General features: G+C 38.2%; 4 protein-coding genes across 6 annotated transcripts; 2 read left to right on the top strand and 2 right to left on the bottom strand.

Moving 5' to 3' along the window:
- The first annotated feature begins 37 nt into the window (after positions 1-37).
- On the top strand, positions 38-9,122 carry LOC137732497 (phospholipase D zeta 1-like). Of its 2 annotated transcripts, XM_068471815.1 has the most exons (20): positions 38-462; positions 847-948; positions 1,099-1,208; positions 1,292-1,433; positions 1,607-1,777; positions 2,134-2,307; positions 2,952-3,194; positions 3,275-3,391; positions 3,571-3,710; positions 3,832-3,981; positions 4,147-4,303; positions 4,381-4,908; positions 5,298-5,408; positions 5,890-6,036; positions 6,117-6,314; positions 6,453-6,554; positions 7,203-7,334; positions 7,481-7,546; positions 7,633-7,694; positions 7,784-9,122. In XM_068471815.1, exons 1-20 carry the CDS (start codon positions 238-240, stop codon positions 8,031-8,033), a joined length of 3,327 nt encoding a protein of 1,108 aa, XP_068327916.1. In that variant the 5' UTR covers positions 38-237; the 3' UTR covers positions 8,034-9,122. The 2 variants fall into 2 exon arrangements, with proteins under 2 accessions (XP_068327916.1, XP_068327915.1); XM_068471814.1 differs by lacking the exons at positions 38-462; positions 847-948; positions 1,099-1,208 and having other exon boundaries at positions 1,332-1,478; positions 7,784-9,120.
- A 1,478-nt stretch (positions 9,123-10,600) lies between these two features.
- LOC137731027 (uncharacterized) lies at positions 10,601-13,409 on the bottom strand. Of its 2 annotated transcripts, none has more exons than XM_068470075.1 (8): positions 12,902-13,409; positions 12,689-12,822; positions 12,473-12,550; positions 12,295-12,339; positions 12,146-12,190; positions 11,979-12,030; positions 11,583-11,679; positions 10,601-10,904 (listed from the first exon to the last, which is right to left on the bottom strand). In XM_068470075.1, the coding sequence occupies exons 1-8, from the start codon at positions 13,212-13,214 to the stop codon at positions 10,739-10,741; spliced, it is 930 nt and encodes a 309-aa protein (XP_068326176.1). In that variant the 5' UTR covers positions 13,215-13,409; the 3' UTR covers positions 10,601-10,738. The 2 variants fall into 2 exon arrangements, with proteins under 2 accessions (XP_068326176.1, XP_068326178.1); XM_068470077.1 differs by having other exon boundaries at positions 12,689-12,819; positions 12,902-13,407.
- Positions 13,410-13,546: 137 nt separating this feature from the next.
- LOC137731026 (uncharacterized) lies at positions 13,547-17,282 on the bottom strand. Its single transcript, XM_068470074.1, has 7 exons — positions 16,759-17,282; positions 16,444-16,641; positions 15,527-15,799; positions 15,284-15,386; positions 14,875-14,993; positions 14,575-14,751; positions 13,547-14,314 (listed from the first exon to the last, which is right to left on the bottom strand). The coding sequence occupies exons 1-7, from the start codon at positions 17,065-17,067 to the stop codon at positions 13,577-13,579; spliced, it is 1,917 nt and encodes a 638-aa protein (XP_068326175.1). The 5' UTR covers positions 17,068-17,282; the 3' UTR covers positions 13,547-13,576.
- A 7,611-nt stretch (positions 17,283-24,893) lies between these two features.
- Positions 24,894-26,409, top strand: LOC137732659 (uncharacterized). Its single transcript, XM_068471959.1, has 3 exons — positions 24,894-24,915; positions 25,001-25,068; positions 25,769-26,409. The coding sequence occupies exons 1-3, from the start codon at positions 24,894-24,896 to the stop codon at positions 26,324-26,326; spliced, it is 648 nt and encodes a 215-aa protein (XP_068328060.1). The 3' UTR covers positions 26,327-26,409.
- Positions 26,410-26,460: the final 51 nt, after the last annotated feature.

Below are 26,460 nucleotides of genomic sequence, written 5' to 3'. Positions count from 1 at the left end.
TTTGAAGAGGATTCCCCTCCCTCCTTTTGACGTCGTTGCATGTGGCGAGCGGTGACTCCCCACCAATTCCGTCTCCCTCCCGCCCCAAAATCTTTTATTATTTCTCCATTTTTTTTATTAATGTCATTGCATTTTCTTCTACCTCTAATTTTTATTCAAATCATATCCTACACAAACAAATTACAACAAAAGTGGATCAAATTTTGAGATCAATCTCCGAGTGATCGAAACCGGAAAATGGAATCGGACCAGTTAATATCTGGCGGCGGGTCCCGCTACCTCCAAATGCGATCGGAGTCGGCCATGTCGCCCTCCTCCTTTTTCTGCCGTCTTTCGTCCTTCGAGCCCGCTCGGATTTTCGATGAGTTGCCGAGCGCCACCATCGTCTCCGTCTCCCGTCCCGACGCCGGCGATATTAGCCCCGTGCTTCTATCTTACACCATCGAGTTCCAATACAAGCAGGCATGCAACTCTGATCTCTCTCTCTCTCTCTCTCTATCAATCAATCTCTTCATGCTTTTGTCCAATTCTCTGTTTCTGTTCGCCTGAGATCGCCTGCTTCAATTTCAGTTTTCAATCTGAATTGTGTGTTTGGCTGCCGAGAAAATTCAATATCTGGATGTTAAGAAAGAAAAAGAAGAAAGTCGTCAACTTTAAGTTGATAGAATCTTCTAGAATCATTGCATTTCTGTTGACTGTAAAAATTGGGCTGTTATTTCCTAATTGGGTTCACTCATTTCGAATTTTCTATATAATATCAACTTGTGAAGTTTGCTCTGCAGATTACTATTTAAGATTTATCATGGCCTAATTATGTGTTTTTCTTCGCTTTTCTACCTTGATTAGTTTAAGTGGCGATTAGTGAAGAAACCGTCACATGTATTCTACTTGCATTTCGCATTGAAGAAACGTGCATTTTTCGAGGAAATTCAGGAGAAGCAAGAACAGGTCTTTGTTTTTATTTTATTTTATTTTTAATCGTTTGAGTTTGTAAGTGTAATGCCAGTTTGTATTTTCACTATTGTATGCACCTTGGCAGTTCGCTGCATATTTCGGAATGTTTAGGAGATTAATCCCGTTTGCAACATTATATTAAAGGTTAAAGAATGGCTTCAAAATCTAGGAATAGGAGATCACACAGATGTGGTGCATGATCATGAGGATGATGAGACTGTTCCCCTGCAGCACGATGAAAGTGCTAAAAACAGGTCACTACGCGTTAAATTTATATGTGCTGTGTACCTTTTCTGGAATTACTTTCATAAATCTTATAGTTGCATCTTTTGTTCAGAGATGTTCCATCTAGCGCCGCTCTTCCAATCATCCGGCCAGCGCTGGGTAGGGATCAATCCATTGCAGAGAGATCAAAGGTTGCAATGCAAGGGTATCTAAATCACTTTCTTGGAAACATGGACATTGTGAACTCTCGAGAGGTGTGCTTGGTGCTTGTTCTCTAAATGCCAATCACATGTGTCAATGTAAATAACTAGTTTTTGAATTTAAATTATCTACAATCAACGGTGTTCTTTGAATGAACATCCACTGCTTTTAGCTTTTTTCAGTTTGCTTATTAAATGTCTAAGCTTCAATAATTATTGTATTGTAGGTCTGCAAGTTCTTGGAGGTCTCGATGTTATCATTTTCTCCAGAATATGGCCCTAAGCTAAAAGAAGACTATGTGATGGTGAAGCATCTTCCAAAAATTCTTAAGGATGATAGTACCAGGAAATGCTGTGCATGTGGTTGGTTTAATTGCTGTAATGACAATTGGCAAAAGGTAAGAAGTCCTCCTTTTGATAAGTTCTCTTTTATATTCACTTGAAAATTGAGCACATTGGTGACAAAGTTATCGTGGTCAACTCTCCAGTAATATTAGTAATCTGTCTAGTAAAGTTTAATTAACTCAAAGAGACCTGTGAGTTCTTAGATACTCAACGAAATATAGGCTTTTTGTTGGTGGGAGTCAAAATGTAGATTTGAATCAAGTGACAGAAGATTTTATTATTTTTGGACAATTGGTATACCAATTGAGAGATATCTTATGCATAACCTCCTCATCCTTTTAAGTTCTTTAGATTAAGGTATGTGTATCACCCGTTATTTTTGCATTACCCCCTAATTGATTTTCTGCAGGTTTGGGCTGTATTAAAACCAGGGTTCTTGGCCTTGCTGGCGCATCCTTTTGATACCCAACCTTTAGATATAATAGTATTTGATGTACTACCAGCCTCAGATGGAAATGGGGATGGCCGGGTATCACTGGCAAAAGAAATAAAAGAGCGGAATCCTTTACGTCATGCATTTAAGGTTAGTGTTACTTGGGCCTTATGTTTTTCCGGGGTTATATCTGATGCTTCAGATTTGTAAAATTGCACTTTCTGTGAATTCTTCCTGAATTTCCAGTTAAGTAGGTCTGCGTATAACTGAATCTATCAGATGATTGTGCATATTTATTTTACACTGGGCAGTCTAGATATTATGGTTTATGTTCATTTGGATGTGCATTCACTATTAGGATGCAACTGTGTGAGTTATTGTTAATACTTTAAAATTTTAAACCAGGCAGATTTCTGACTTTCCAGTTAAGTAGGTCTGCGTATAACTGAATCTATCAGATGATTGTGCATATTTATTTTACACTGGGCAGTCTAGATATTATGGTTTATGTTCATTTGGATGTGCATTCACTATTAGGATGCAACTGTGTGAGTTATTGTTAATACTTTAAAATTTTAAACCAGGCAGATTTCTGACTACTAACTTCACCCCTGTTAGCCAATATTGCATTTCTTAGTCAATAATAAATAACATCCACAATTTGCTGGTGGCTGACAAATTTCTATGTTTTCAAGAAGACCTTTCCCTCATTTGTATTGTTGTCAGGGGCACTATCTGCTTAATAAATGAGAATGTCCAGACAATTTCTGATAAATAAAGTGAAATTTGAAAAGGTGGCTTGTGGAAACCGGAGCATTAATTTGAGAGTTAAGAGTGGTGCCAAAGTAAAAGATTGGGTTGCCTCAATCAATGATGCTGGACTCAGGCCTCCAGAGGGCTGGTGTCATCCTCACCGCTTCGGCTCTTTTGCACCTCCGAGAGGTTTGACTGAAGATGGTAGTCAGGTTCAATGGTTTATAGATGGTCAGTCAGCATTTGAAGCTATTGCGTCTGCAATTGAGGATGCAAAATCAGAGGTATGTTCCTTTCAGTTTCTGGGTACTTTTCAGATGATTGTTACATTTTCTTCTGTTTGATTAATGAAAGCCCCATGCAGATATTTATTTGTGGCTGGTGGCTGTGTCCAGAATTGTACCTGCGGCGTCCATTTCATGCTCATGCTTCTTCTAGACTTGATTCCTTGCTGGAAGCAAAAGCTAAGGAAGGGGTTCAGGTGAACCTTACTTATAAGCAATCTTTAACTCCAATTCTTTACATGATTGTCATCTATGAATTGACTTAAGACTCAAATTCTTTGCATGTTCATCATCTATGAATTGACTTAAAACACAGTTCATTGAAATAAGATTTAAACGTTTTTTCTAATTTTTTGACACTGAAACATTTCTGCAGATATACATTCTTCTCTATAAAGAGGTAGCTCTTGCTCTGAAAATCAACAGTGTTTATAGCAAGAGAAAACTGCTTGGGATTCATGAGAATGTGAGAGTACTACGTTATCCTGACCACTTTTCAAGTGGTGTTTACTTATGGTATGCACTGTACTTGCAAATCAATTTGTAGATTTTGTGTTACTTATTCAGAAAGTCTCTTGGAACTCCCCTATCATGTAATCTTTTTCTGCTTCTGATGTTAAATATTTGTTATGTATAGGTCGCACCATGAAAAACTTGTCATTGTTGATTACCAGATTTGCTTTCTTGGAGGACTGGATTTATGCTTTGGTCGTTACGATACTGCTGAGCATAAAGTGGGTGATTGTCCTCCTTCGATATGGCCTGGAAAGGACTATTACAACCCGAGGTGAGCTTCTTGTCTACACTGGGATTATGCATTGACAACTATCCTCAGATAATGACAGAAACCTCGTCGTGAAAATATGTTTTGTTTTTCATTTTATCTTTTCTTTGTTTTTCTGAAATGATTCCATTGTCGTGAAATATGTTTTTTATAATATAATCTTGTCAGGGAATCTGAACCAAATTCGTGGGAGGATACAATGAAAGATGAGTTGGATCGTGGAAAATATCCTCGTATGCCTTGGCATGACGTTCACTGTGCCCTTTGGGGATCACCTTGCCGAGACATGGCTAGACATTTTGTTCAGCGCTGGAACTATGCAAAGGTTGATATTCTGCTAGGATATTATATTTTTGGTTTATAATAAGTTATGTGCTATTCCTAAGTCATGTATTTTTTCAGAGAAATAAGGCTCCAAACGAACAAGCAATTCCACTACTTATGCCGCAGCACCACATGGTCATTCCTCATTACATGGGAAGAAGCCAAGAGATGGAGATTGAAAGTAAGAATGCTAATAATCACAAAGAGCATAAAAGGACAGATTCCTTGTCGTCGATATCATCCTGTCAAGATATTCCGCTTCTTATACCCCAAGAAGCTGATGGACTGGATTGTCCAAATGAAGACACAAAACTAGATGTGACAGACTCTCCTCATGGTCTCCTTGATCAGCCAAGCTGGGTTAGCAACAATCTTGCTTTCCCTTTCCGGAAGTTAAAAATTGCACCAGTAGGTCCTGATATGCCAATGAGAGACTTTGTAGATGACCTTGATTCTCTGGCTCGACATGGAAAAATGGCTTCTGACGGGGTGGCACAGCCTGGCATGAAGGATCCAGAGTGGTGGGAAACACAAGAAAGGGGCAACAAGGGTGGTTTCACAGATGAATCGGGACAAGTTGGCCCTTGTTGCTCATGTCGATGCCAGGTGAACAAAACTCCTTTGTCTTTTTGAAATTCAATATTAGCAAATGTCATTTCTACTTGGCTTCTAATTTCTTATTTGCCATCTTCCTATTTTGATGTTATTTATTTGGTGATAGCTGTGTCTTAAGTGTCAAGTAACCTTCTTGAGGAACCTACTGCTTAGAACAATGTCTTAGGAATTGAACTGGGGAAAAGAAGTGCCTATAGAATTTTAAACAAAGTTAAGATTCCAAGGGGATGTGTACTCAATAAACCTCCGGAGGAGGTGATATTCAGAAGTATCAGAGTGTTTAATCATTTAGTGTGTAGTAAATGTTTCTGTTTCTTACTGTTTGATTGTGATAATGGACCTTGCATCCTGTATGTTCCTAACAAACATCTCACCTTCAGGTTATTAGAAGTGTCAGTCAGTGGTCAGCAGGAACAAGCCAAGTTGAAGAGAGCATTCACAATGCTTATTGCTCACTGATCGATAAGTCCGAACACTTCATTTACATTGAGGTAAATATGTTTCTCAATCTTCTTTACTTTGCGAATATAGGAAACCCCTACCTAATGTATTTCAATGTTGTTATGTAAGTATGTCTTATGTGATAATTTAGACTTACTGATATTTCATATATTTCAGGAAGCATATGCTAAAAATAAAGAGTATTTCAAAACTTTATCGACATTTTGACAAGCATTATTGCTGCATGAGATTTTTATTCCAAAAAAAAAAAATATTGCTGCATGAGTTGAATTTGCTAGTAGTCATATATGAAATTTCTTGTCAATTTCGTCAGCATTGAGTCTATGATGAGAACATCTCTTTCCTTTTTCCCAATCCCAAGGGGACAGGCCAGGATGACTGTTCTAATTATTTGTCGATGCTTTTTGCACCATGCAGTCTGTGCTTTCTGTTCTTTCTGGGTATCCTGCAAGGGACTTTGGTATAACTATTTTTCTGACGTCCTTTTACTTTTTGCCAACTTCTTCCCAGAATCAATTTTTTATATCAGGTCTTTCAGGAGATGAAATTATACGGAATCGTGTTTTAGAAGCTTTATTTCGACGTATTATGCGAGCATACAATGATAAGAAGCCTTTTAGAGTTATAATTGTCATTCCTCTCATACCCGGCTTCCAGGTTCCAGATCTTGTCCAAATCTATAACATCTTGAATATATCTGCCCATGTATTCCTCTTACTGATTTAGTGGTGGAACAGGGAGGTATGGATGATGCTGGTGCAGCATCTGTGAGAGCTGTTATGCATTGGCAATATCGAACCATTTGCAGAGGACAGAATTCAATATTGCACAATCTTAATGAAATTCTTGGTCCAAAGATGCATGATTACATTTCCTTCTATGGCCTTAGATCTTATGGTAAACTCTATGAAGGCGGTCCTGTGGCCTGTAGTCAGGTAATTCCCTAGCATCAATGTAACTTCTTGTCTGCCTGTGTATCTCTTTCCAATGTAAGACATTAGTAATATGTTTGTCAAATTTTATAGCTTCCACCTCATGAATACGTCATCGTTATATTATTATTGGCACTGCAGGTCTATGTGCATAGTAAAATCATGATTGTCGATGATTGCACAACTTTAATTGGATCAGCTAACATCAATGATAGGAGTTTGCTTGGTTCAAGAGACTCTGAGGTATTTCTCCTGCTGTGGTTTCTCCTGTATCATCTTACCATAAATTTGATGGTGCCTTGGAATTTGAGTAAAGTGCCGTTTACCGAACTATTACCCCAGTTGAATTTGACCCCCTGAACTATTTGAAATAAGCCAATTTAACCTCTCATCGTCAGATTCGATGAATTTTCATCCACTTTTTGTCAAATGCTGGCACGTGACCAACACGTCATTCACTCTTGAGGGTAAGGTCATGCAATATTTGACGGCAAAGTGGATGAGATTTCATTGAATCTGATGGTGAGTGGTTAATTGGCTGATTTCAAATAGTTCAGGGGGTTAATTTACCAAAAATATTGTTAAGGGGTCAATTTCAAATGGGATAGTTTAGGTGGTCAAACGGCAGTTTACCCTTAAAATCTTGAAGTTGGAAAGTGTGTTTGCTTTATATACTACAGAAGTTATGCATGGCCGAAGTGCACAAAATGACTTGGTAAAGCATTTGGACTGAATGAAATGCAACAGAATGTTGACTGAGCGTATAAGCACAGAATTGTAAATGTAGTACGGTTTCAGTATATATTGTCTCCTGCGTAAACATGACTTTCCTTGTGCTTCTCTTCTACATGCATGGTTGCTTCCATTAATTGTTGTTATTCTGCATCTTAGATTGGTCTACTGATTGAAGATAAAGAGATGATTAATTCAGTTATGGGAGGAAAGCCATGGAAGGCTGGAAAGTTTTCATTGAGTCTTCGCTTGTCACTGTGGTCTGAACACCTTGGTATTCGTGCTACGGAGGTTAGTAAATCTAGTTTTGTTCATTCCTTTTTATCTTTTTTGTCGATTTTTAATTCGCAGTTGTACTGACTATGATACTTGGAATCTCAAAAAACCCGGTGTCACTTATCCTGATTGTCTTTGTACATTTTTCATTTTGTTGTCAGATGAGTCAAATACTCGACCCAATTGTTGATTCAACTTACAAGGACATCTGGATGGCAACTGCAAAGGTGAGAAAAACAAGGAGAAAAATATCTTGATGAACACGCTGCTTTGTATCTAACAAATATACACTTTTTTTTGTTCCTTTTGACAGACAAATACCGCAATCTACCAAGATGTGTTTTCTTGCATACCAAACGATTTTATACAGTCCAGGTATATGCATCTCTAACCTTCCTATAATCCCTTGCGTTTTTCTCATTTTGCTAACAAGTTGTTTGCCCAATCCCACCATGGTCGCGCAGAGCTGCATTCAGGCAAAGCATAGCCTGCTGGAAGGAGAGAATTGGACACACAACTATCGACTTGGGGATTGGTCCTGACCAGATAGAATCATTTCAAAATGGAGATGTGAAGAGAGCAAATCCCATGGAGAGGTTAGTCTCTGTGAAGGGCCATCTTGTTTGTTTCCCTTTGGATTTCATGTTGAAAGAAGATCTGAGACCTGTGTTCAATGAGAGCGAGTATTACGCGTCTCCTCAAGTTTTTCATTGAACACGATTTTGAAGTAATTCGCGCTTACAATCTCCAGCCGCCTTCCAGCATTGGATATATTATTCTGCACATATTGTATTGTGAGAGGAAAATATTCGTCCGTCGAATTCGTAGATCAAAATTATAGAGAGAGGAGGGCTCAAGCCCTCCGTATGCCACTGTTTAAAAGTTGGCATGCCTGCACAAGGTTCTCTTGTGGATAACTTGTAGGGAAGAGGATCCTCACATCCTAGCTATTCATCGTACATTGTACGATCAATTTTCGTCAGGTACTATTTGTGTTTAATTTTAATAAAAAAATTAAATAATTTTTTACTACATAATGCCGGATGAATGGCTAGAGATCCTCGCAATTTGGATCCGGATGGGATCCAAATCCAACTTATGGCATTGTATTGTTCCAATGGAATGTCAGAATAGTTGTGGAGGACTTCCTTATTACATAGCAACTTTATCATTTTTATGGACGTCACATAATTTCACTACCATGCAAAAGTAAATATTTGATTATTTTTTATTGGAAAATTTTAATTTTAATTATACTAACAAAAGGACAAAACTAGTTAAATTTTAATATAATGACAAAAAAATAGTTAAATTCTTAAAATAATTACAAAAAAAGTTAAATTTAATATAATTACTAGTTAAATATTACTGTTCTAAAAACCCACGCCGGCGCCGCTTATGCCTCGGCTAGGCACTAGGTGGCAATGGTTCATCCTGATTAATCCCTAGGCGTTTGAAAATTAAGAAAGAGCGCCTATACCTACTTAGGCGTTTGCTTAGCCCTCCTAAGCGTCTGCCTAACCCGCCTAGGTGGTGACTTTCACTTATACAGAAAATTGTTTAACCTTTATTTTACATTTTATTTTTCCAATAAGATGTAAGAGACTTGTTGAATATTCATTATATGATTGTTCCTCATGTTCTCAATATTTTTCAATACATAATAATTTATATATCATTTTATTTTTCAATTTATATATCTCAATACAATTATGCACCTTTTTAAGTATAAATGCACTTATTTATGATAAATCAAAATTTACTTAAATCCGCTTAGTTCATCTAAACCTCTGGCGTAATCACCTAAATGCTAAACCCCAACCCAACACCCATAACGTGCTTCAAAACTATAAATTTTAATACGAATTATAGTTTGAGAACTAATGAAATACACATAACACATAAATTTTAATATAATTACAATATTAGTTTTGATTCTTAATAAATTTTAATATAATTACTTGTTTTAATTCCTAATGAAAATATACAGGTTGAAATACACGTAAAAAGGAAATGGCTACTAGTATTTTTCTTGGTTAAGATACCCATTCAGAGTTATTGGAGCCCCCACCACAGAGAGTGAGGCTTTCAAAAATTGACGTGCCCGTCCACCGAAGTAGGGTGGATCTAGCACGTACGAATCGTTGTGTTCAAATAGGTGTTGGCACGACCCGCCGTCACTTTGAAGATCATTGACGAGTCATCCTTCACCCTTGACAGGACAGGTTAGTTTGAGACGCGTGCCGTATCGTTTTACTTATAGCCAGCTTCTAACCTTCCACCACTTCGCTCATCGATGTGGGACAATGTTTATCTTTTTTTTTTTTTTTTTTTTTTGTTTCTGGTCATTAAGTTTGTCTAACCTTTGGGAAATTGGAGTTACAACTGTATCTGTTTTGAGCCTTTTTGTACACTTCAAAGAAAAACCGTTAGGAAGAGTTGTGATTGTTTTAAACGAAGTACGGGAGGCCGAGGGAGAACGCGATATGGAGATGAAAGAGCAACAATCAAAAGGTGGGAGGAAGGAGGTGTGAGGTCGAAGGACGCCGAACCAAAGCTGAATTTTCAAATCTGAAATTTTGCTCTCATACAATAAAAGAGAGAAAGAGGAAGGGTAGGTTTGGAAATTTGATTCATTTAACGACACTATTCATCTGTGTTTTGGAGGAACAGTTTCTTGAAGCTCATTTTTGCTGCTTCAGCTTTTTAGCTTTTTTCACATAAAATTGTGAAAAAAGCCGTTTATTGGTGTTTATGAAAGACCTTTTATGGTCCCAGGTTTTTTTTCCAATAATTTCAGCTAAACCAAACTAGTATGAAGTCTGGGATGTGGCTACAATGTTTCGTAGTATCGCATAGTAGGAATTAGATCTCAATGTTCAAATGTGGTAGTTCATTTTTCAGGTACTCAATGGTCCATTGCATTATAGAAAAAAATGCAACGTGTGATGCCAAACCAATAAAAGTGAAGTACAAGCATGTCCAAGAAACGAGGCAAATCCTTCGGAAAGGGTCTCATTGACTGACCAAGTAGCTCTTTGTCTAGTACTATTTCTCGTCTCAATGTTAGTAGATGTCTCGAGACCCTTCCGTTTTCTAATTCTCCCAATTGAACAACAAAATCAAATTATGTAAAAAGATTCCTCAATCTTTATCCCTGAAATCCTTGGGGATTTTGGGTACCATTTTTAAAAGGGTGGAAGTGCAACAAAAATGTTGCTCATTCTAAGCCATGAAATTCATATGACACAACTTACCAGAAAAGTCACAAGGCAAACGCATAGCATTAAATCCCTTCTGCTTCTTTCAGATACGAATTGACACAAATTACTGCTTTCGAAGAATCGATGTATCAGTTTCAAGTTCAGAAACATTAGACAAGGCTTTGCAAACACATGGTCTCGTCTGATTAATTAATATTAACCGCCATAACGGGTCTTGAGGGATTCTGTAGGCTCTTCTTCCATGATGCCCGAACCTGTTGTAGCCAAGTACTCACGGATAGTCGTTTTACGGTCTCCAAGAAAAGTATGATCCAAGAAGTTGTTGTATGCTACCTCGCTCAGATTCTTTGCTGCTAACACACTACAAAGGCATGTTTCAAACAGTTTAGTTCATACAAGGAGAAGCTGGCAAAGAAACCATATTCTAAAAGCAAAGTATAAGCATGCTTTTCACGCTCATTTTAGAGCCCAAAAGCAAATTCCGAAAGGGAAGGTTCTAACAAAATTTGTACTGAATAGGATACTATGGGCTGGTTTGGCATTGCTGTGCTTTAAAAAAAACTGCTTCTGCTGTGCTGTGAGAATAAGCAGCTGTGAAATAAAGCAGCAGAGTGTTTGGTAAACTTTTTTGTAAAAGTACTTTTGAAAAAAAAAAAAAGCAGTATTATAGTGTTTGGTAAACTTTTATGTAAAACAGATGTGAAAATAAACCGGTTTTTCAAAGCTGAGTTTTGTAGCTTCTTGTTTTTGGCTTTTTTCACCCAAAACTATGAAAAAAAACTGAAGTTGAATGTTTACCAAACACAAAAACAGCTCCCAGCTTTTTTCAGAATCACCTCAGTACCAAACCAGGCCTATGTATGTTGGTCTATGATCACACATTCGTACAATTGAAACTGAGAGAAGCCAAAGAAATTATATAATGAATCAAATCACTCAAATATACTCCAACGTCCATTCAAGTGCAATTAAGCCGGTCTATGAGCTGATTTCTTTTATTGATAAGATTACATGTCACATTATTAAACTTAGTACTTACCAATGCCGAAGGTAAGTGCGACAAGGTAAGATGTCATCTCGCCAAATCTTATCAATGTTATATCGTCCAAATAGTTCATAATACATCTCCTTACTTCCTGAAGTCCAGCAAAACAAAAACCAGAGCACAAATTAGCATCAAAACTGCACTATGTCATGATGAATTATTGATTGGATAGGTAAGCACGATCATTGAGCTAAAACCAAAGCATAAAGGATATTTCTTTATATCTAACAATGCAATCCGAAAATTAATAGTTAACTATATAGACGTTATTGTTTACTTCCTGAAGTCTAGCAAAACAAAAACCAGAGCACAAATTAGCATCAAAACCGCACTACGTCATGATGAATTATAGATTGGATAGGTAAGCATGATGAATTATAGAAGGTTTACCTTTGCATCTAACTCTGAAAAATTCTTCATCACTATAACGAGCACAAAGAACCTGCCACATCAACAAACCACCGTCACCAATTACTAAACTAAACCCAAAACGAGAAGGGCAAAAAGCCTTAACAAACTGAAGCTATTGCTATCACATATAGACGTTGTACTCTCACCGCTCGGTTATCATATGGCTTCCCATCAAGTGATTCAGGCACAACCTACAGCAGGAACAAATAAATCCAAATTAAGCTTTCCCTTATTCTCTTTTTAAGGCTCTTCTTATCAACAACCAGATACAGCAAGAAACAACGCAGCAACTTACAGCTAGGAATCGAAATTCCGGCTCCCTTTTGATAAAAGCTGGAATCTGAAGTTAACAATGTAAGATTTAGGATATGAGTTGGGAATGAATTACCAAAGTTTCCTTGTAATTTTCAAGGATTTCATATTAATTTTAACTCTAATTTCATATTAATTTAACTCTAATTTCATAACTATACCTCTGATTTTTTAATCTCAAACACTGTTACTATAAGGCTTTCCCCTTCAAATGGCTCTACACTCAAGCTCGCAATCTCCTGCAATGTGTTAACAAATTTATAAATTAGTAAAAACAGACTCAACAACTAGAATTTACCCAGCATTTCCTTTACAAAGTAAAAAAAAAAAAAAGGGGTAAAAATTTCTCATAATTTCTCTTTGATTTTGTTTTTTACCTTGGTCTCAGGCTTGGCAATGCCACGCTCGAAGAAAATGGGAGCCATGTGAGCATACACTCGCCGGAAGCCGTTCAACCGCGACTCTCTGAAGTTGATCAGCTCCGGAAACGTACTCCTCGCGCTTCTCTCTGCTTCCCGCAAACATCAAACTCATCAAAACGACAAAAAACTCATCAAAACAACGACGGCGATGGGGAAGATTGTACGTACCGGAAAGGAGGGAACCGAAGCCACAGATGGAGATGTAGCCGTCGGATGAGACGATGGTTTCGAAATCCGACTCGTCGTTGAGTTCCACTGGCGGCGGTTGGGTCGCCGGCGAGCTTGATCGTCCGGAATCGGAGGACATGGCGATCGGAGATGATCGTCGGAGCCGATGAAGTGGAGGGTTTTTTGAGATATGTAAGGTTGGGAAGGTGAGGTGGGATAGGAAGAGAGGTTGGCGGTGGGAGCACGCGCCGCACGCCAGGGAGTGAAAAGACGGAGGATGAGGGAACGAGAGATGGAGAGTGGTGGTGATCATTACGCAGGCGGAGGGACAGATAACTACAGAAATGACGTCGTTTTAAGGGGGTATAATCGGAAAACAGAAAATCGTGTCGTTCTACAAACGACGTCGTTGTATTGACTTCGGATGAAAGTTGAATCCAGATGCTGTCCAACTTGCAAATTTTGCACCGAATAAGCAACCAAGTTGGCTCTAAACCAAGCATGCGGAATCAACAGCTTCAAGTAAAATGGCTCATTCCAAAAGTGCTTCTGTCATGTTAACTTATCAAGGACGTGGGTATAAGCACTTCCAACAGAGATATAAAATCTTAAGTTATCTAACTGTACAGTGCGCACTCAGATAGGGGGCATGCAACATAAAGGATTTTAATATTTTCACATGATACAATTACTGGATTCGTCATTTTCCAGTTCCCTGATCAACAATTCCATCATCTTCTTATACATAGGCATGTAGTGATCATTAATCATCGTTCTAGAAAGTCGGAGCTTACTGTACAGTTCTCTACGTGTCTCGTATATACCCACGCGTTCTTCAGCTGGTGGCCCGTCATTATCTAAATTTGTATCATCAGATGAAGGGGCTGATATGATGTGCATGATTCTGCCAGGGGGAAAGAAGCGGTGGTTCTCTGAAACATCCGAGGAAGAGATTGGCGTATTGCTTTCTGCAACACCAACCAGCATATCTTCTTCCTCGGTTATTTCTTTCACTGCAGCAGCCTCTTCCTCTCGGGCCTCGACATTGACTTCATTCTCCTGCCTCTTGAGCTCCTTCTCCAATTCATACCACAACTCGCCTTCAGTAATGTCTTCAACGGTAGATGTTGCGGTATTTCTATTCACTGCCAAAAGCTGCTCCTCTTCGTCGGTGTCATCATGACCCAATCCACCACTAGAACTAGATTCCAAGTTATTCAGCATTGGGTCTACAATTACTCCTTCAGCCCGAGATTCAGAATCCTTTTCACATATGAGAGAATCTTCATGCAAATCGTCTGCTTTAGAGTTCAGTAATGGGCTCACATTACGTCGACGTGCACCCATGCAAGACCACGATGAGATAGATGAATGGGTTCTCACAACAACATTTTGTGCACGCTTCATCACAACCTGCAAGTTACCAAGCAAAAGCATAATCATAATACAGATAAAAGTAGACGCAAGATTGCAAAATGATGCAGGGTGCCCCGAAATAATTGATGATCCGTGAGGACTGTGAACCTAAATTTTAAATGGATGGACCAGCATAATTTAGTTCAACCAAATGAGTCAAGTAGCAGCACTTAAGTAATAGTTTTTCATAAGACATCGTCCAAATTACTACAAGTCAACCGTCAACAGTCAATCAAATAAGTGAAAAATTATATTACCTGCGTGCTGCTGGATACCGGCCGCAATAGTGCACCTGCACCAGCAACCCTCGCTTTTGCACTAGCTATAGATGGTAGACGAGAACCCAGAGCATTTGCAGAGCGATAAACAACATTCAAAACTCGTGTGCGCTCAACTTGATCCCGCAAATCATTTAACCAAGATGAAGCTATAACCTGATTACGGCAAATTCCAATGAGAATTCTGGAAATGTCTAACAGATGAGAACTGCAGTATATTCACGACTAGCAAGAATGAACGATATACGCATCCAGTCGAATCTGGAGAACATACAGTACCTCAGAGCGGAGGTCATCAACAGAAGCTGCTGAGAAAGTAGGCACCAGGTCGGAGCCATTGATTATAGTAGTGATGAAGTGCTTTCCAGATTCTGCCAACTCCAATGTTATACAGGCAGCTGCAAAATGAAAATTAGGTACAGGCACATGAGCATTTTCTAACAAAGAAGACTAAAGAAGATTTCAGGAAACACGGTTTTAAAGCAAGCACAGAACCTACAAGCTTAAAATGACATTCCCGCCCACACACACACTTTTTTTTAAAGTAACGACTCATATTTAATACCTTATATCTATGTGATTTATATGCGCATTTCCATGAACAAATGGATAATTTATAGGTGCATTTCCATGAACATTTGGATAAGGAATGCAGAACCATTAACAAAAAGAAATTCAGCAGACATACCAGGGGCAAAGGTAATGCAATTGCTTGAAGAGAATTCTTTCCGTTCTCGAAGAATATATGTTAACAACGCAGCTGTACCGCCACCCAGTGAATGCCCAACAACCTGATATGAAAATATCAACATTAGCAGGCATAAAACACGTATAAGCAGGAAAAGCAACAAGACAGCATACGATCAGTTTTGAAACGACAGATAAGCGAACAAAGTGGCATGCTGTTTTAAATTAAAGAAATGACATTTACCTTTATTTTGTAGTCAGGATATTCACCAATAGCCTTCAGCAAGCAAGGAGTACTGATCTTAGCAATCCAACGGGCGGCAGCAACCATCCCACAGTGAGCATACCCTAGGATTAAGTTGCTTATTCCACCATCATCCAAAACCGAATGGTGGAAAGGGGCCACTGCACCAGTTGCAGCAGTTAGTGTATCTTTGATGCTATGTGTACCACGTATTAATAGAAGGAAGCATTTTGAATTCCTATCACGTATAATTGTGAAGGCAGGCTTCAGAAGCTGCAAGAATAATTGTTCTAATTAATAGAGGAATCAATCAAAACTTTACAGAAAATAATAAACTAGAAGCTGGTTTTCACAGGAACATAGAATTGTGAGGACCATTGTATCCGACATGACTATAAATTACTCAAAACACAGAGGTTAGTAAAAAAATTACAAAATAAATTGAACATATTTCACTTCTCATAAATCGTCCAATAAAATAAATGTTCATCTTTCGCAAGTTTTTACTATCATCATTCCATTAACATAGATATTCATCTCTCATTTTCTGCATCAATTTAGATTCTTGAAGCTATTCCATTGATGCTTCCTTGCGAACTTTGGTTGTGATGGAACTAAAGGCTTGTGAATATGATTTTCTCGTCACGGATTTGAAGGAAGAAGTGGGTAAATGGTGGATCTGGGGATATGGGCAGCTCTAGTGTGAATCTATAGATTGGTTGAGTATGATATTTTGGATTTCTGGAATCCATGGATTTATTTATTTGTATGTATTATTTGCTTAGCTACAAATTTGCGTACTTAGACAGTTCCTTGACACTAATCTGCGGTTTTAAATATCTACATCAATCCAATTACCCGTAGAACAATTTCATATAAACCGTAGGCAAATGCAGGTAAGTTAAGAGCTTGCTAACCCCGGCCTTGGGCTTCTGAAGAAGGACATCTTCCTGAGAGAAACCCCCTGACTCTAAAAACACCGGAAACGGTTTCTTCGAGAACAGCATACAAAGCGTCAGCAACTTCAAGTAATATTTCAACTCCTCAATAATTCCAGACCCTTCAAGCTGCACACTATCACTACCAGCATACACACTCGCAACCTGTAGGTTACCCTGCGAATTAACCAAAAATGCAAGGACTTAAACGCAAATAACGAAACTTTCATAGGCAAAACCCCCAAATGAGAGAAGTTTGCAGAAAAGGACTCCAATTTTGAGCGAATTACTCACCTGCCGACGCATTAGGTACTTAATGCCGAAGGCCAAGTCGCCGATCGGCCACTTCCCGAGCGTTTCGGAGTAGGTGAACCGGAGCGTGTCGGACAAGGTGGTGAGCGACTCGACCCACGTGGCGGGCGCTTGAGCCGGTCGCCGAGAAAGCCGTTTCTTCGCCAATCTCATCTTCGAGAGATTTCCGCTCCGATCGCCGTCGTCGTCCCCGTCTTCAACGCCGCCCTCTTTCGTTGCTCCCCTTCGACTGAACAAGTAGTAAAGAATCACGGCGGCTCCGGCGGCGGTCACCACTGATCCCGCCGCCATTGGAATCCAACGGTCGAGATCGAAACCTCAGAAGAATGACAGCACTAGAAAATTAATTCCGGAAAAACCAAAAATTTCTAAAGTTCGGATGAAAAAAAATGAGATATAAACTGTTCAATTAAATTGAAAAGAATCAGAAGAAATCAAATCAGGGAAGATTGAGAATGTGGATTTGCGTGTTTCTTTGACGTGTGAGGGAGGTAGAGCAACAGAGGAATGTGCGCGAATAAAGAAAGAACTGGGACATTCAAATTACGATTATAGGCACTTCCCGTGTAATAATTGGGGGTAACCTTTTCTTTTGAAAGAGGGTATTTTGGTCACCATCAGTTCGACGTTTTTGGGCGTAGTGGAAGGGCGCGCACGTTAGGGAAAATGGAGTAATTTGGTTTTGTCTGGGGCGGGTAGATTTAGCAATTAGGACAGTCCGTGTGGATCAAGTAGGAAAAACAATTTAAAGAGTCTAATTATAAATAGAGAGATTATGTTTGATTCTTATTAAAATGAATTTGAATAATATTATTATTTGGTGTGATTTAACCTATATTCTCATTTTTTAATATAGATAATATCGTTTGTTTAAAATATATATATAATTAGAGGGAGAGGAAAATGAAAATATTCTTTTTTTTCCTTTACTTATATTATGATATGTAAAGTCATGCTTAAAATTTCGACACTGATGAATTTGAATCTTATTATTGCTAACTGATTGTAAGATTAAGCACACTTGTTTTCCTTAGTATAAATAATACCGTTTGTTTAAAAAATAGAATTCGGAAAAAAATCTCTCATTAAAATGGGCGGGGGATAGGGACAAAAGGATAATGGGGCCCACGGGGTCGGAGGAAAGAGCCGGCTGGATCCAACCCATCTCAATTCTCATGAGTGTGTAATATGGTGGGCCATGGATGTGAATGTTTGTTTAATGAGTTGACAAGGCCCAAATGTTGCTAGGTTGGTCAGCAAATTTGATTTTACTTTTGATAGATCATACCGTATCAAATAAAAAATCATTGAGGAAACCGAACCATAATATACCATATCAAATCAAATTATAGACGGTTTGGTTCGAACAATTCCTTTTTCTTTTGCATTTTTTTCACTTTATTAGCCCTACGACCAAAAAGAAAAATCATACCTGCTACGCATATTTTGCATTTTGAACATAAGAAATAATCATCTTGCAATTCAACAAGTCACCAAATTTCAAAGTTTACCGACTTACATATTACATCACTATGTTCAATGGCTTCAAGGTTTCATTATATATCGTTAGAGCATCTCCAATGCACCGAGTTGCATATTCTTATAAGACGGGTCTTGGTTGTTGCCGCACGGTACTCATCATAGCTTCATTGTGGTGATATACCACTCGCATGTCCTCCAACTTCAAGTTTCAGCTAACCTAAGCAAACAAACAAAAATCAAGGCCTAAAACTTTTTGTGTTAGTTTAGTGTTTAGTGCATTCTAAAAAGAACGACTGAATCAATATTAGGATCCAGTCAACCAACATTTTGTGCTTTTAAGGACGAAACATTAGATACTGATTGTAAATGGTGTCCAATGTATTGATATGGTGTGGATAAGGCCGACATTTTACTTGTGCAAGTTTATACGATAAAAAAGAAAATCCATAACTTGCTACACATAAATTGGTACATTTGTATTATAATCACTTCAGTATCATTGGTCTAGATTCACATACTAACGGTATAAGTATTTTACGTTGTTTACAGTCTATTTTACCAACCGGAGAACTACTTGGTCGGTTTTAATAATGTCTATTTAAGCTTGTTGTCCCTTTTACCTAATTTGGTACTATACATAAGTTTAGCCAATTTGGGGAAGAAGCTCAGTTATTTGAAGGAAGAAATTAACCCAATATTACATCGTCCAAATACTTTTGGTTATCAATCTTGAAAAGAAAAGAAAAATCACCATAAGGAACTTTGTCAGTGCATGAGCTTGTCAATGAAAAATTCATACATGCGGTTTAACTAATACAAACTTTCAAATTTTAAGCAAGTGTATTCAAAACTTCAAAATATTATAACATTCTGCGCATAACTTGTGTCCTAGGAAACCTTTTTTTATCCAAGATTCTATTTCCCTCAAAACAAATGAAGCTAAATGGAGAGACTTTTCAGCGTGCCAAAAATACAGCTCGGTACACCAAGTGTTATAATACAAGTGAATGAATATTTGAAAAAAAAATTCTAACCACTTGTATTATGATAATTGGTCTACCATATCGTGTTCTTGGCACACTGAAAACAATTTAATTATAGATTGTTTCTAGTAAAGCCATGCAGCCCAAAAGTGTTGGTCAAATTTTGAGTCTAACTCCAATTACTTCATACCAAATTTTAAGTGAAAAGTCACGTAGCAAAATTTGAAGATAGATAGAAATTTCAATCAATATGGCAATCCTATATGAATTGATATATCAATTGTGCGCTGCCAATCTTGAAATATTACATTGAGCAACATAAAATGCATTGAAATTTTCCCAAAAAGATAAAACCAATGCACTTGGTATTGACCTATGTATTAGCCCTAATGGGATTTGGGCATTAAAATTTGAATTTCCTCCAAATAAAACAACTACACGATCCAACCAATTCACAAAGAGGCTTGCCAATCTCAAAACAAAAGCTCCAAATCCAAGACTTTTGATGCTTTAATTTGCAAATGAAGAATGGCAAAGGTCAAATTCCAAACGCCAAGATTGCTCGTATTAAGAAAGATTCTAGGAGACGGGGTGGAGAAAGAGAGATCATTGGCAATTTGGCATCGGGCAATGTAAATAGGGTGCCTTTTCAAAAGCTGACTTCCCTTGTATTCAGGGGTCCATCATCATATCATATGCTAATCATACCTTTCATACCCTACAACCACCATAACCTACTCTTTATTAAATTCTTAAACCAATGCTAAAAATTCATGTAATAGTTTAGTTAGCACTAAGATTTGTCTTGAACGTAATTGCATGCAACATGACTGTCAACCGTTGATGCATATAACAATTACAAATATCTATATGTAGCAGGTATCCATGCACACGTATATAAATATACATTTGTCGGTCGAAGCCATGCATGCGTGGGCAAAATTTTTCGATCGAGTTGCAACATAGATGAGCCTGGCTTTTCTTTAAAACTCATAATAATAGAAAAGAAAATTCAGATTAAAATCTAAGAAAAACGGCACAGGATTTTGATTGAATTAAGGATCCTATAGGTGGAGTAGTGCTAGGAAGCTCTTTTTCACCTACCTCTTGATTGCCAATTTATGCCAAAGTTTCAACTGGGCATTATATATGCAGCTGACCGCATTTTCCCACCTACTAGCCTTCTTTCTTTACGTCTAACTTCTTATGAGATTCAATATCAATATTAATTTGTTTGGTTCTTATATATTGAGAAATAAAAATGTTACAGATATCACATATTTGTATCATATGACGTGTATATGTCAATTAATAATGAATTTATCTTATTAAATGTTAGTTGTACACATCATTTGTCACATCATATAGTACATCAATGTATAGCTATTGATGATAACAATAGTCCAACTGATGAACGAATCTGATCTCTTATATTTCTAAAGCAAATAAATAAGTGGTATGGAAAGAAAAAATCAAACTCGAGACATCAAATACAAAAATAAATATCCTTAACTAACCGAGCTACGTATAAATCCCTCACTGTTAGTCTAATAATTTAAAGTGATAATTCATTCACTCAGTGGGACTGTTCATTATGAGCTTCAACTTTATTTGGATGCCTTTGTTGGTGTTGCTATCTCCAACTGCAAACATTCAATTTTCGGGACCCTCCATTTATAAATAGCCCTTTTGGTTCGATGAGTTTAAGGCAGTTAATCTGGACACTGACGTGTGTACAATGACCTCTCATCGCTGAGTTATTCCCAAGAAGCCAACATGTTTCAATTAACAAAATAGTTTCATTGCAGCCAAAATATTCACCCACCATATTCTTCATCTTAAATTCTTGCTTGGGAAAATGTTTGGTTTTCAAATTCTTGTATCATATGTTAATAAGCATCACGATCGTTACAATTTTATCGGATGTTCCTGAAGGAACCTTGATAAGTATCTTGATCAGTCTTATATATATTTTAGTTTGGGAAGGGTATATATATCAGGACCATGTTATTATTAACATTTGTGTCATATTATTAGTCATTACGTAATGCTCGTCTTCTCAACTAATTTTTTTTTTTTTTTTTAGGGGAAGCTACATGGATTATACGTCCTACATGTTCATTAAACATCTTTTTTTTTTTTTTTTTTTTCCCTTTTGTTATTGATTTTAATTGCATACACAATTAATTTAAAGTGCTAGTATTCAAATATTTAATCAATGTTCAATACTATTGACACACCCCGACCGAGATCAGGGAGTGCTGGCCGTCACACGAAGGTGACGTAGCCATGTGCACGTGCGGAAGCTAATAAAGTAGTAATATAAAAGTACGAATAAATAAAAACTAGCATACAAAGTACTAAAACAAGTGCTAGCGTAGTGAGATACAAATTCAGAGCGAGACTATAGCAGTCCGAAAGAAAAGTTGCGACAAAAGTACACCCGAAGGTGACCCTACGCTGGTGAGTATCTGTCAGAAAAGCCGGAAGAACCCTCTGGGAGACCACCGAAACTGTTACTCAACTAGAACCTGGAGGGGCGCAAAACAAAAGCGTGAGTGGGCAAAAACAAAGCTTTCGAAAACCAATTATAAAATACTTTCTAACCCATCGCCGTAAAACCTGTATACTTCCCAGAAAATATATACACATACTACATATGCCAAACATGCTCCAATAATATGCCATGCCGAAATCTCATAATGATATGCAAGTGCCCAGGTATAAACATATCAATATCATGTAATCTGGCAGCCGGAGTCACCTAACGTGACCTGTACGGCTGCATCTAGAGCTCAAATCTCAATCTCAATATCTGAACCTGCCCACGAGTCGGAACCACCTAAAGTGGTCTGTACGACAGGCCTGGGTGTAAATAAGTGCTACGATCACGTGAAGACTGGACGAATAATCGCGGGTCACCTACGAGTCGGAACCACCTAAAGTGGTCTGTACGACAGGCCTGTGCACCTACCTTGAATCCAAGGTGAGCATAAGGTGCGGGAGGTGAACATCACGTGAAGGACTGTGCCCTGGCCACGGACGGGAGCACTAACACCGGGGGTGCAGGTTATGAGCTCTCTAACTATCTCAAACCATTACTGAAACATAAACGTGAATAACGCTTACCTGGCACTTACCTGTGCGTCCACAGCACCCAATATGCATATGTATATATATGCCACTACTAATGCATGTGATGATGCATAAACAATAATAATATGGTGCATGGCATAAACACTTAACCCTTCTTAATCAAATTCTGGGAATATAAATGTATATAGGTATATACGGAAAACAAAAGCCCACTCACTGGTATGTAGAAGGGTCGTAGCCCCCCTGCCTCGCGTGTGCACGCTCGTCCTCGGGGTACGTGTCACATATATGCGAAATAGCTATAAAAACGTTAACTTTAAAGCACATAACCAACTTCTCGTAATAACTTCTCATACATTGCTCAAAATGGACAAATGCATATACCAACGTGCTCTACACAACCTCAGGATCACAACCATATTTTTAGAAAAAATTTCCTCTGCCGCACGCGCCCCCACGCGCCGGCCACGCGCAGGCACGTGCGGTGCACACGGACGGCGTCAACTGACGCCGTTAGGAATATTCCGTCAGACTTGACGGAATATTCCGTCACCTTCTCCGGCGAGGCTCCGGCGCCGTCGCCGGCGCCGGAAAACTGGAAAAATTTCAAATCGTGTTTTCTCACTCGTTTTTCAACCATTCTTCGTGATTTTTGCACCAAAATGAAGCCTAGGACTAGTAGAACACAAATATACTACTTTTAAGGGCTAAAAACCACACGATTTTACCTGTGCAAACTGTCCAGAACCGGCCAACTTTGAACACAACGATCCCGACGTCCAAACTCGTCCAACGAAGTACTTCTAAGCTCCTTGGGACCTCACTAAGACAACTATGAGCTTCAAAATCCCAAAAACAAGCTAGATTAAATTTGCATGAACAGTACACAAAATTGCCATCGTCGAATCGACGTGAAAACGACGGATTTCTTACCTGAAAATGGTATAGCTGCACTCGCACGAGCCTCACGAGTTCAAATGTGGTCCTGGTTCCTTCGATCTGTGACGTTTTGGTGTGATTGTGTGTTTGTCCGTACGTTTATAGAAGGAAGAAGAAGAAAGAAGGGAGAGAGAGACACGGGACAGAGACAGAGGGAGAGGGAGTGTGTGTGTGTGTGTGTGTGTGTGTGGCCCAACACATGCCAACACCACACAAAACAACCAACCAACATGACGGAAACAAACCGGGGGCAAAATGGTCATTTCGCACGTACGTTTTAATAATCCCGGGACGGGATGTCACAACTATGATTTGCTTCTTCTCCCAAAAATTCAATACATTATTGGAAAAAAGTATACCATTTAATTGGAAACAAGGACCAATATATAGTAAAAATAGATTTAAATTTGGGATTTTTAACGAAAAGCCCGCGGTATTGTTTACTTTAACGAAAAATCACATTTTTACACTAAAAAGTCAATCCTGGTACTATTCACTTTACCCTTTATTTTATCCTTATCGTTAAAACTCAAAGTTTTCAAGTCTTTTTCTTTAGTTTTCCTTTTAAATTTTCTACAAAACAGATTTTTTTATAGAATGATATATGACTCAAGTTGAAAATTAAATAAAAATCAAAACAAACCAATCATATGCAGATAAAGATGAGATTTTGAACTTGAATAAAAAGAGATTACACACATTGCGCCAACTTAAGTATGTTGAGATTTGCTGCACTGATGTCATGAAGGAGGTAGATTGTTTGCCTTCTTGTTTAAGTGTCATTCCTATTCCCTCTTATTTGTGCGGTCACGGTTAAGCCACGTCAAAATTTTATATTTCTCTTGCTTTTCGTCTTATTATCTTTATAAAAAAAATCAATATAAAATATTGACATGACTTAACCGTGATCGCACAAAATAAGAAAGAATGGAAAAGAAATCCAAACAGAAGGGCAGACAATCTGCCTCTTTGTCATAAAAGATGAATTGCTTGAAATCTGTGGAGCGACCCTACCAATTGCTTTTTGTTTAAATTCGAACCTTAAAATCCAAGGCAAGTGAAAAAAAAAAACAAAAAAACAATAATGTATGGCTAGAACTCCTCAACTTCCTCCACGTGGCAAGAGTAAGGGACGACCCCTTCTTATTCCCCCGTTTTCCCACCAAGTCCAAGGGAGCTCTTTTCTAAACCGCTCCACCTCTGTGTTACCACTGCCCCCCTCCCTCCCTCCCTCTTTCTCTCTCTCTCCAAACCAAATCCAACAATTCAATTTTCAAACATTTTTCTCATTCTTTTCCGTTTTCTCTGTTGGAGAGAAAAATGGGGCAGGATTCCGATTTGAAATCCCAGCTTGTGACTGAAATTTGCTCCATTTCCACGCTTGCCATTGCCTGCTCTCACAGGCATGGTAGCGGCAGCAGCCCCGTTCATTCGCCGTCTTTCGTCGATTGGTATCGCCTTCTTAGAGTACGTTTTCTTGCACCATCTTGGTTTAAAATGCAAACCCATTTTGTAAAATTTCAACATTGCTTATGGATGTTCGTGAAAATTTGACATTCATAGGTGGAGGAAAATGCTGGGGCAGATGTTATAAGGAAGAGATATCATGAACTTGGTATGTTTTGGGTAAAACATTGCCGTTTTACATACGTTTGATTGATTGGTGATTATTTATGGTTGGGATCTTTTATTTATTTATTTATTTTTTTTTTTTTTGTGTGCAGCTTTACAACTTCATCCGGATAAGAACAAGCACCCAAAAGCTGAAATTGCATTCAAGCTTGTTTCTGAGGTTAGAATTGTTCTCTTCTCTTCCCATTGTCCACCATTTTGGTTGTGTGTTGTTGCTCTATTTTCTCCATGCCACAAGTTGACAATGGTCAATGCATGTGGAGGAAAATTGAAAATTTCATGGAGTTTGGTGAGGTTGTTCCTTCACCATACCCATTACAACCATATTCAACACAAATTTCAGTTGCACCTCTGTCCACTACAATGATGTAAACTTTGGGACCTTGGATAGTGATTTCCGAACTCTCTTTTCCTTGTAATGTACTCTTCTATGTTCTTTTAGTCTTTAGACTGGATAAATCAAAGAGGAATAGAGGGGCGAAAAAGGAGAAGTGCAAAAAAGCAAACGGAATTGTGAAGTCATCTCCCAAATAACACTATTATAATCTCAAATAGCAATTAATTTTAGCAAATTGACAGTTTAAGCATATTTGTTACCGATATAATGCGACAGTGTAAACAACATATCGAGATGGTATTAATATAAGGTTGAGTCCCTAAAGCTTTATTTTAGTAAATATTATGCCTCATCTTAAGTGGGGTACAAGTGCTTTGGTGAAGGTTCAGTCCCATGTGACAACCTGACAGCACAGATTGGACACCCAACAACATCTTCATGTGTTATGATGTGACTGCATTCAATTTCAACTTATGAACCTAACTCAAATTTCTGTTTTTTTTTTTTTTTAAATTTTTTGCAGGCATATTCATGTCTCTCAGATACTGCAACAAGAAGAGTTTTTGACTTGGAGAGATGGAGGAAGTTCTGCTTTGATTGTGGCACAATCCCCTACACGACAACCCACCACAACTCTCCCAGCACTGCCAATCCCAGTCCTTCACACCACAAGCATTACAATCCCACTAATCCAAGGCCTTGCAAAGTAATCAAGGGACTGAAAGTTATCAGCAGCAGATTCAAAGAGGAGGCAAAAGTGATAGAAAACTGCTTGAAGGCCAATGCAGCTGCAGGAAAACAATCCTCCTCACTGTTTAGTCCCGCTGCTGCTGCTTTTGATGTGTTTCATAGCAGGTTCCCAAAAGAATCACCTGTTTTCAATCCATCTGAACATAAGGTTCAGGGATACCCTCATCTTCGGGCTCGAATATACGAAAAACCGAAGAAGTTTTGGCAGCTGAGAGCAGGGCATCACGTAGTGAATTATGAGCAGGGGAGAGCTGGTTACGATTCTCCAGTGTTTGAGGTCGGATCAGATAGAGGAATGTTTAAGAGTAGGTCTACTTGTGTTCGTTCATGACTTGTAGGCAAGTAGATTGTTCCATTGATTAATTGAAAAAATGAAACGTCTTTTTATACGATTATTCATGGATGTCTTGAGAAAGTGACAAGTTTACTTGAAATTAATCGGATTTTATTCCTTATTTTTAAGTA

The sequence above is a fragment of the Pyrus communis genome, chromosome 4 (assembly GCF_963583255.1).
Source record: "Pyrus communis chromosome 4, drPyrComm1.1, whole genome shotgun sequence".
NCBI classification, from domain to species: Eukaryota; Viridiplantae; Streptophyta; class Magnoliopsida; order Rosales; family Rosaceae; genus Pyrus; species Pyrus communis.
The sequence above is the reverse complement of the archived record's forward strand: the minus strand, read 5'-3'. Positions and strand labels throughout refer to the sequence as shown.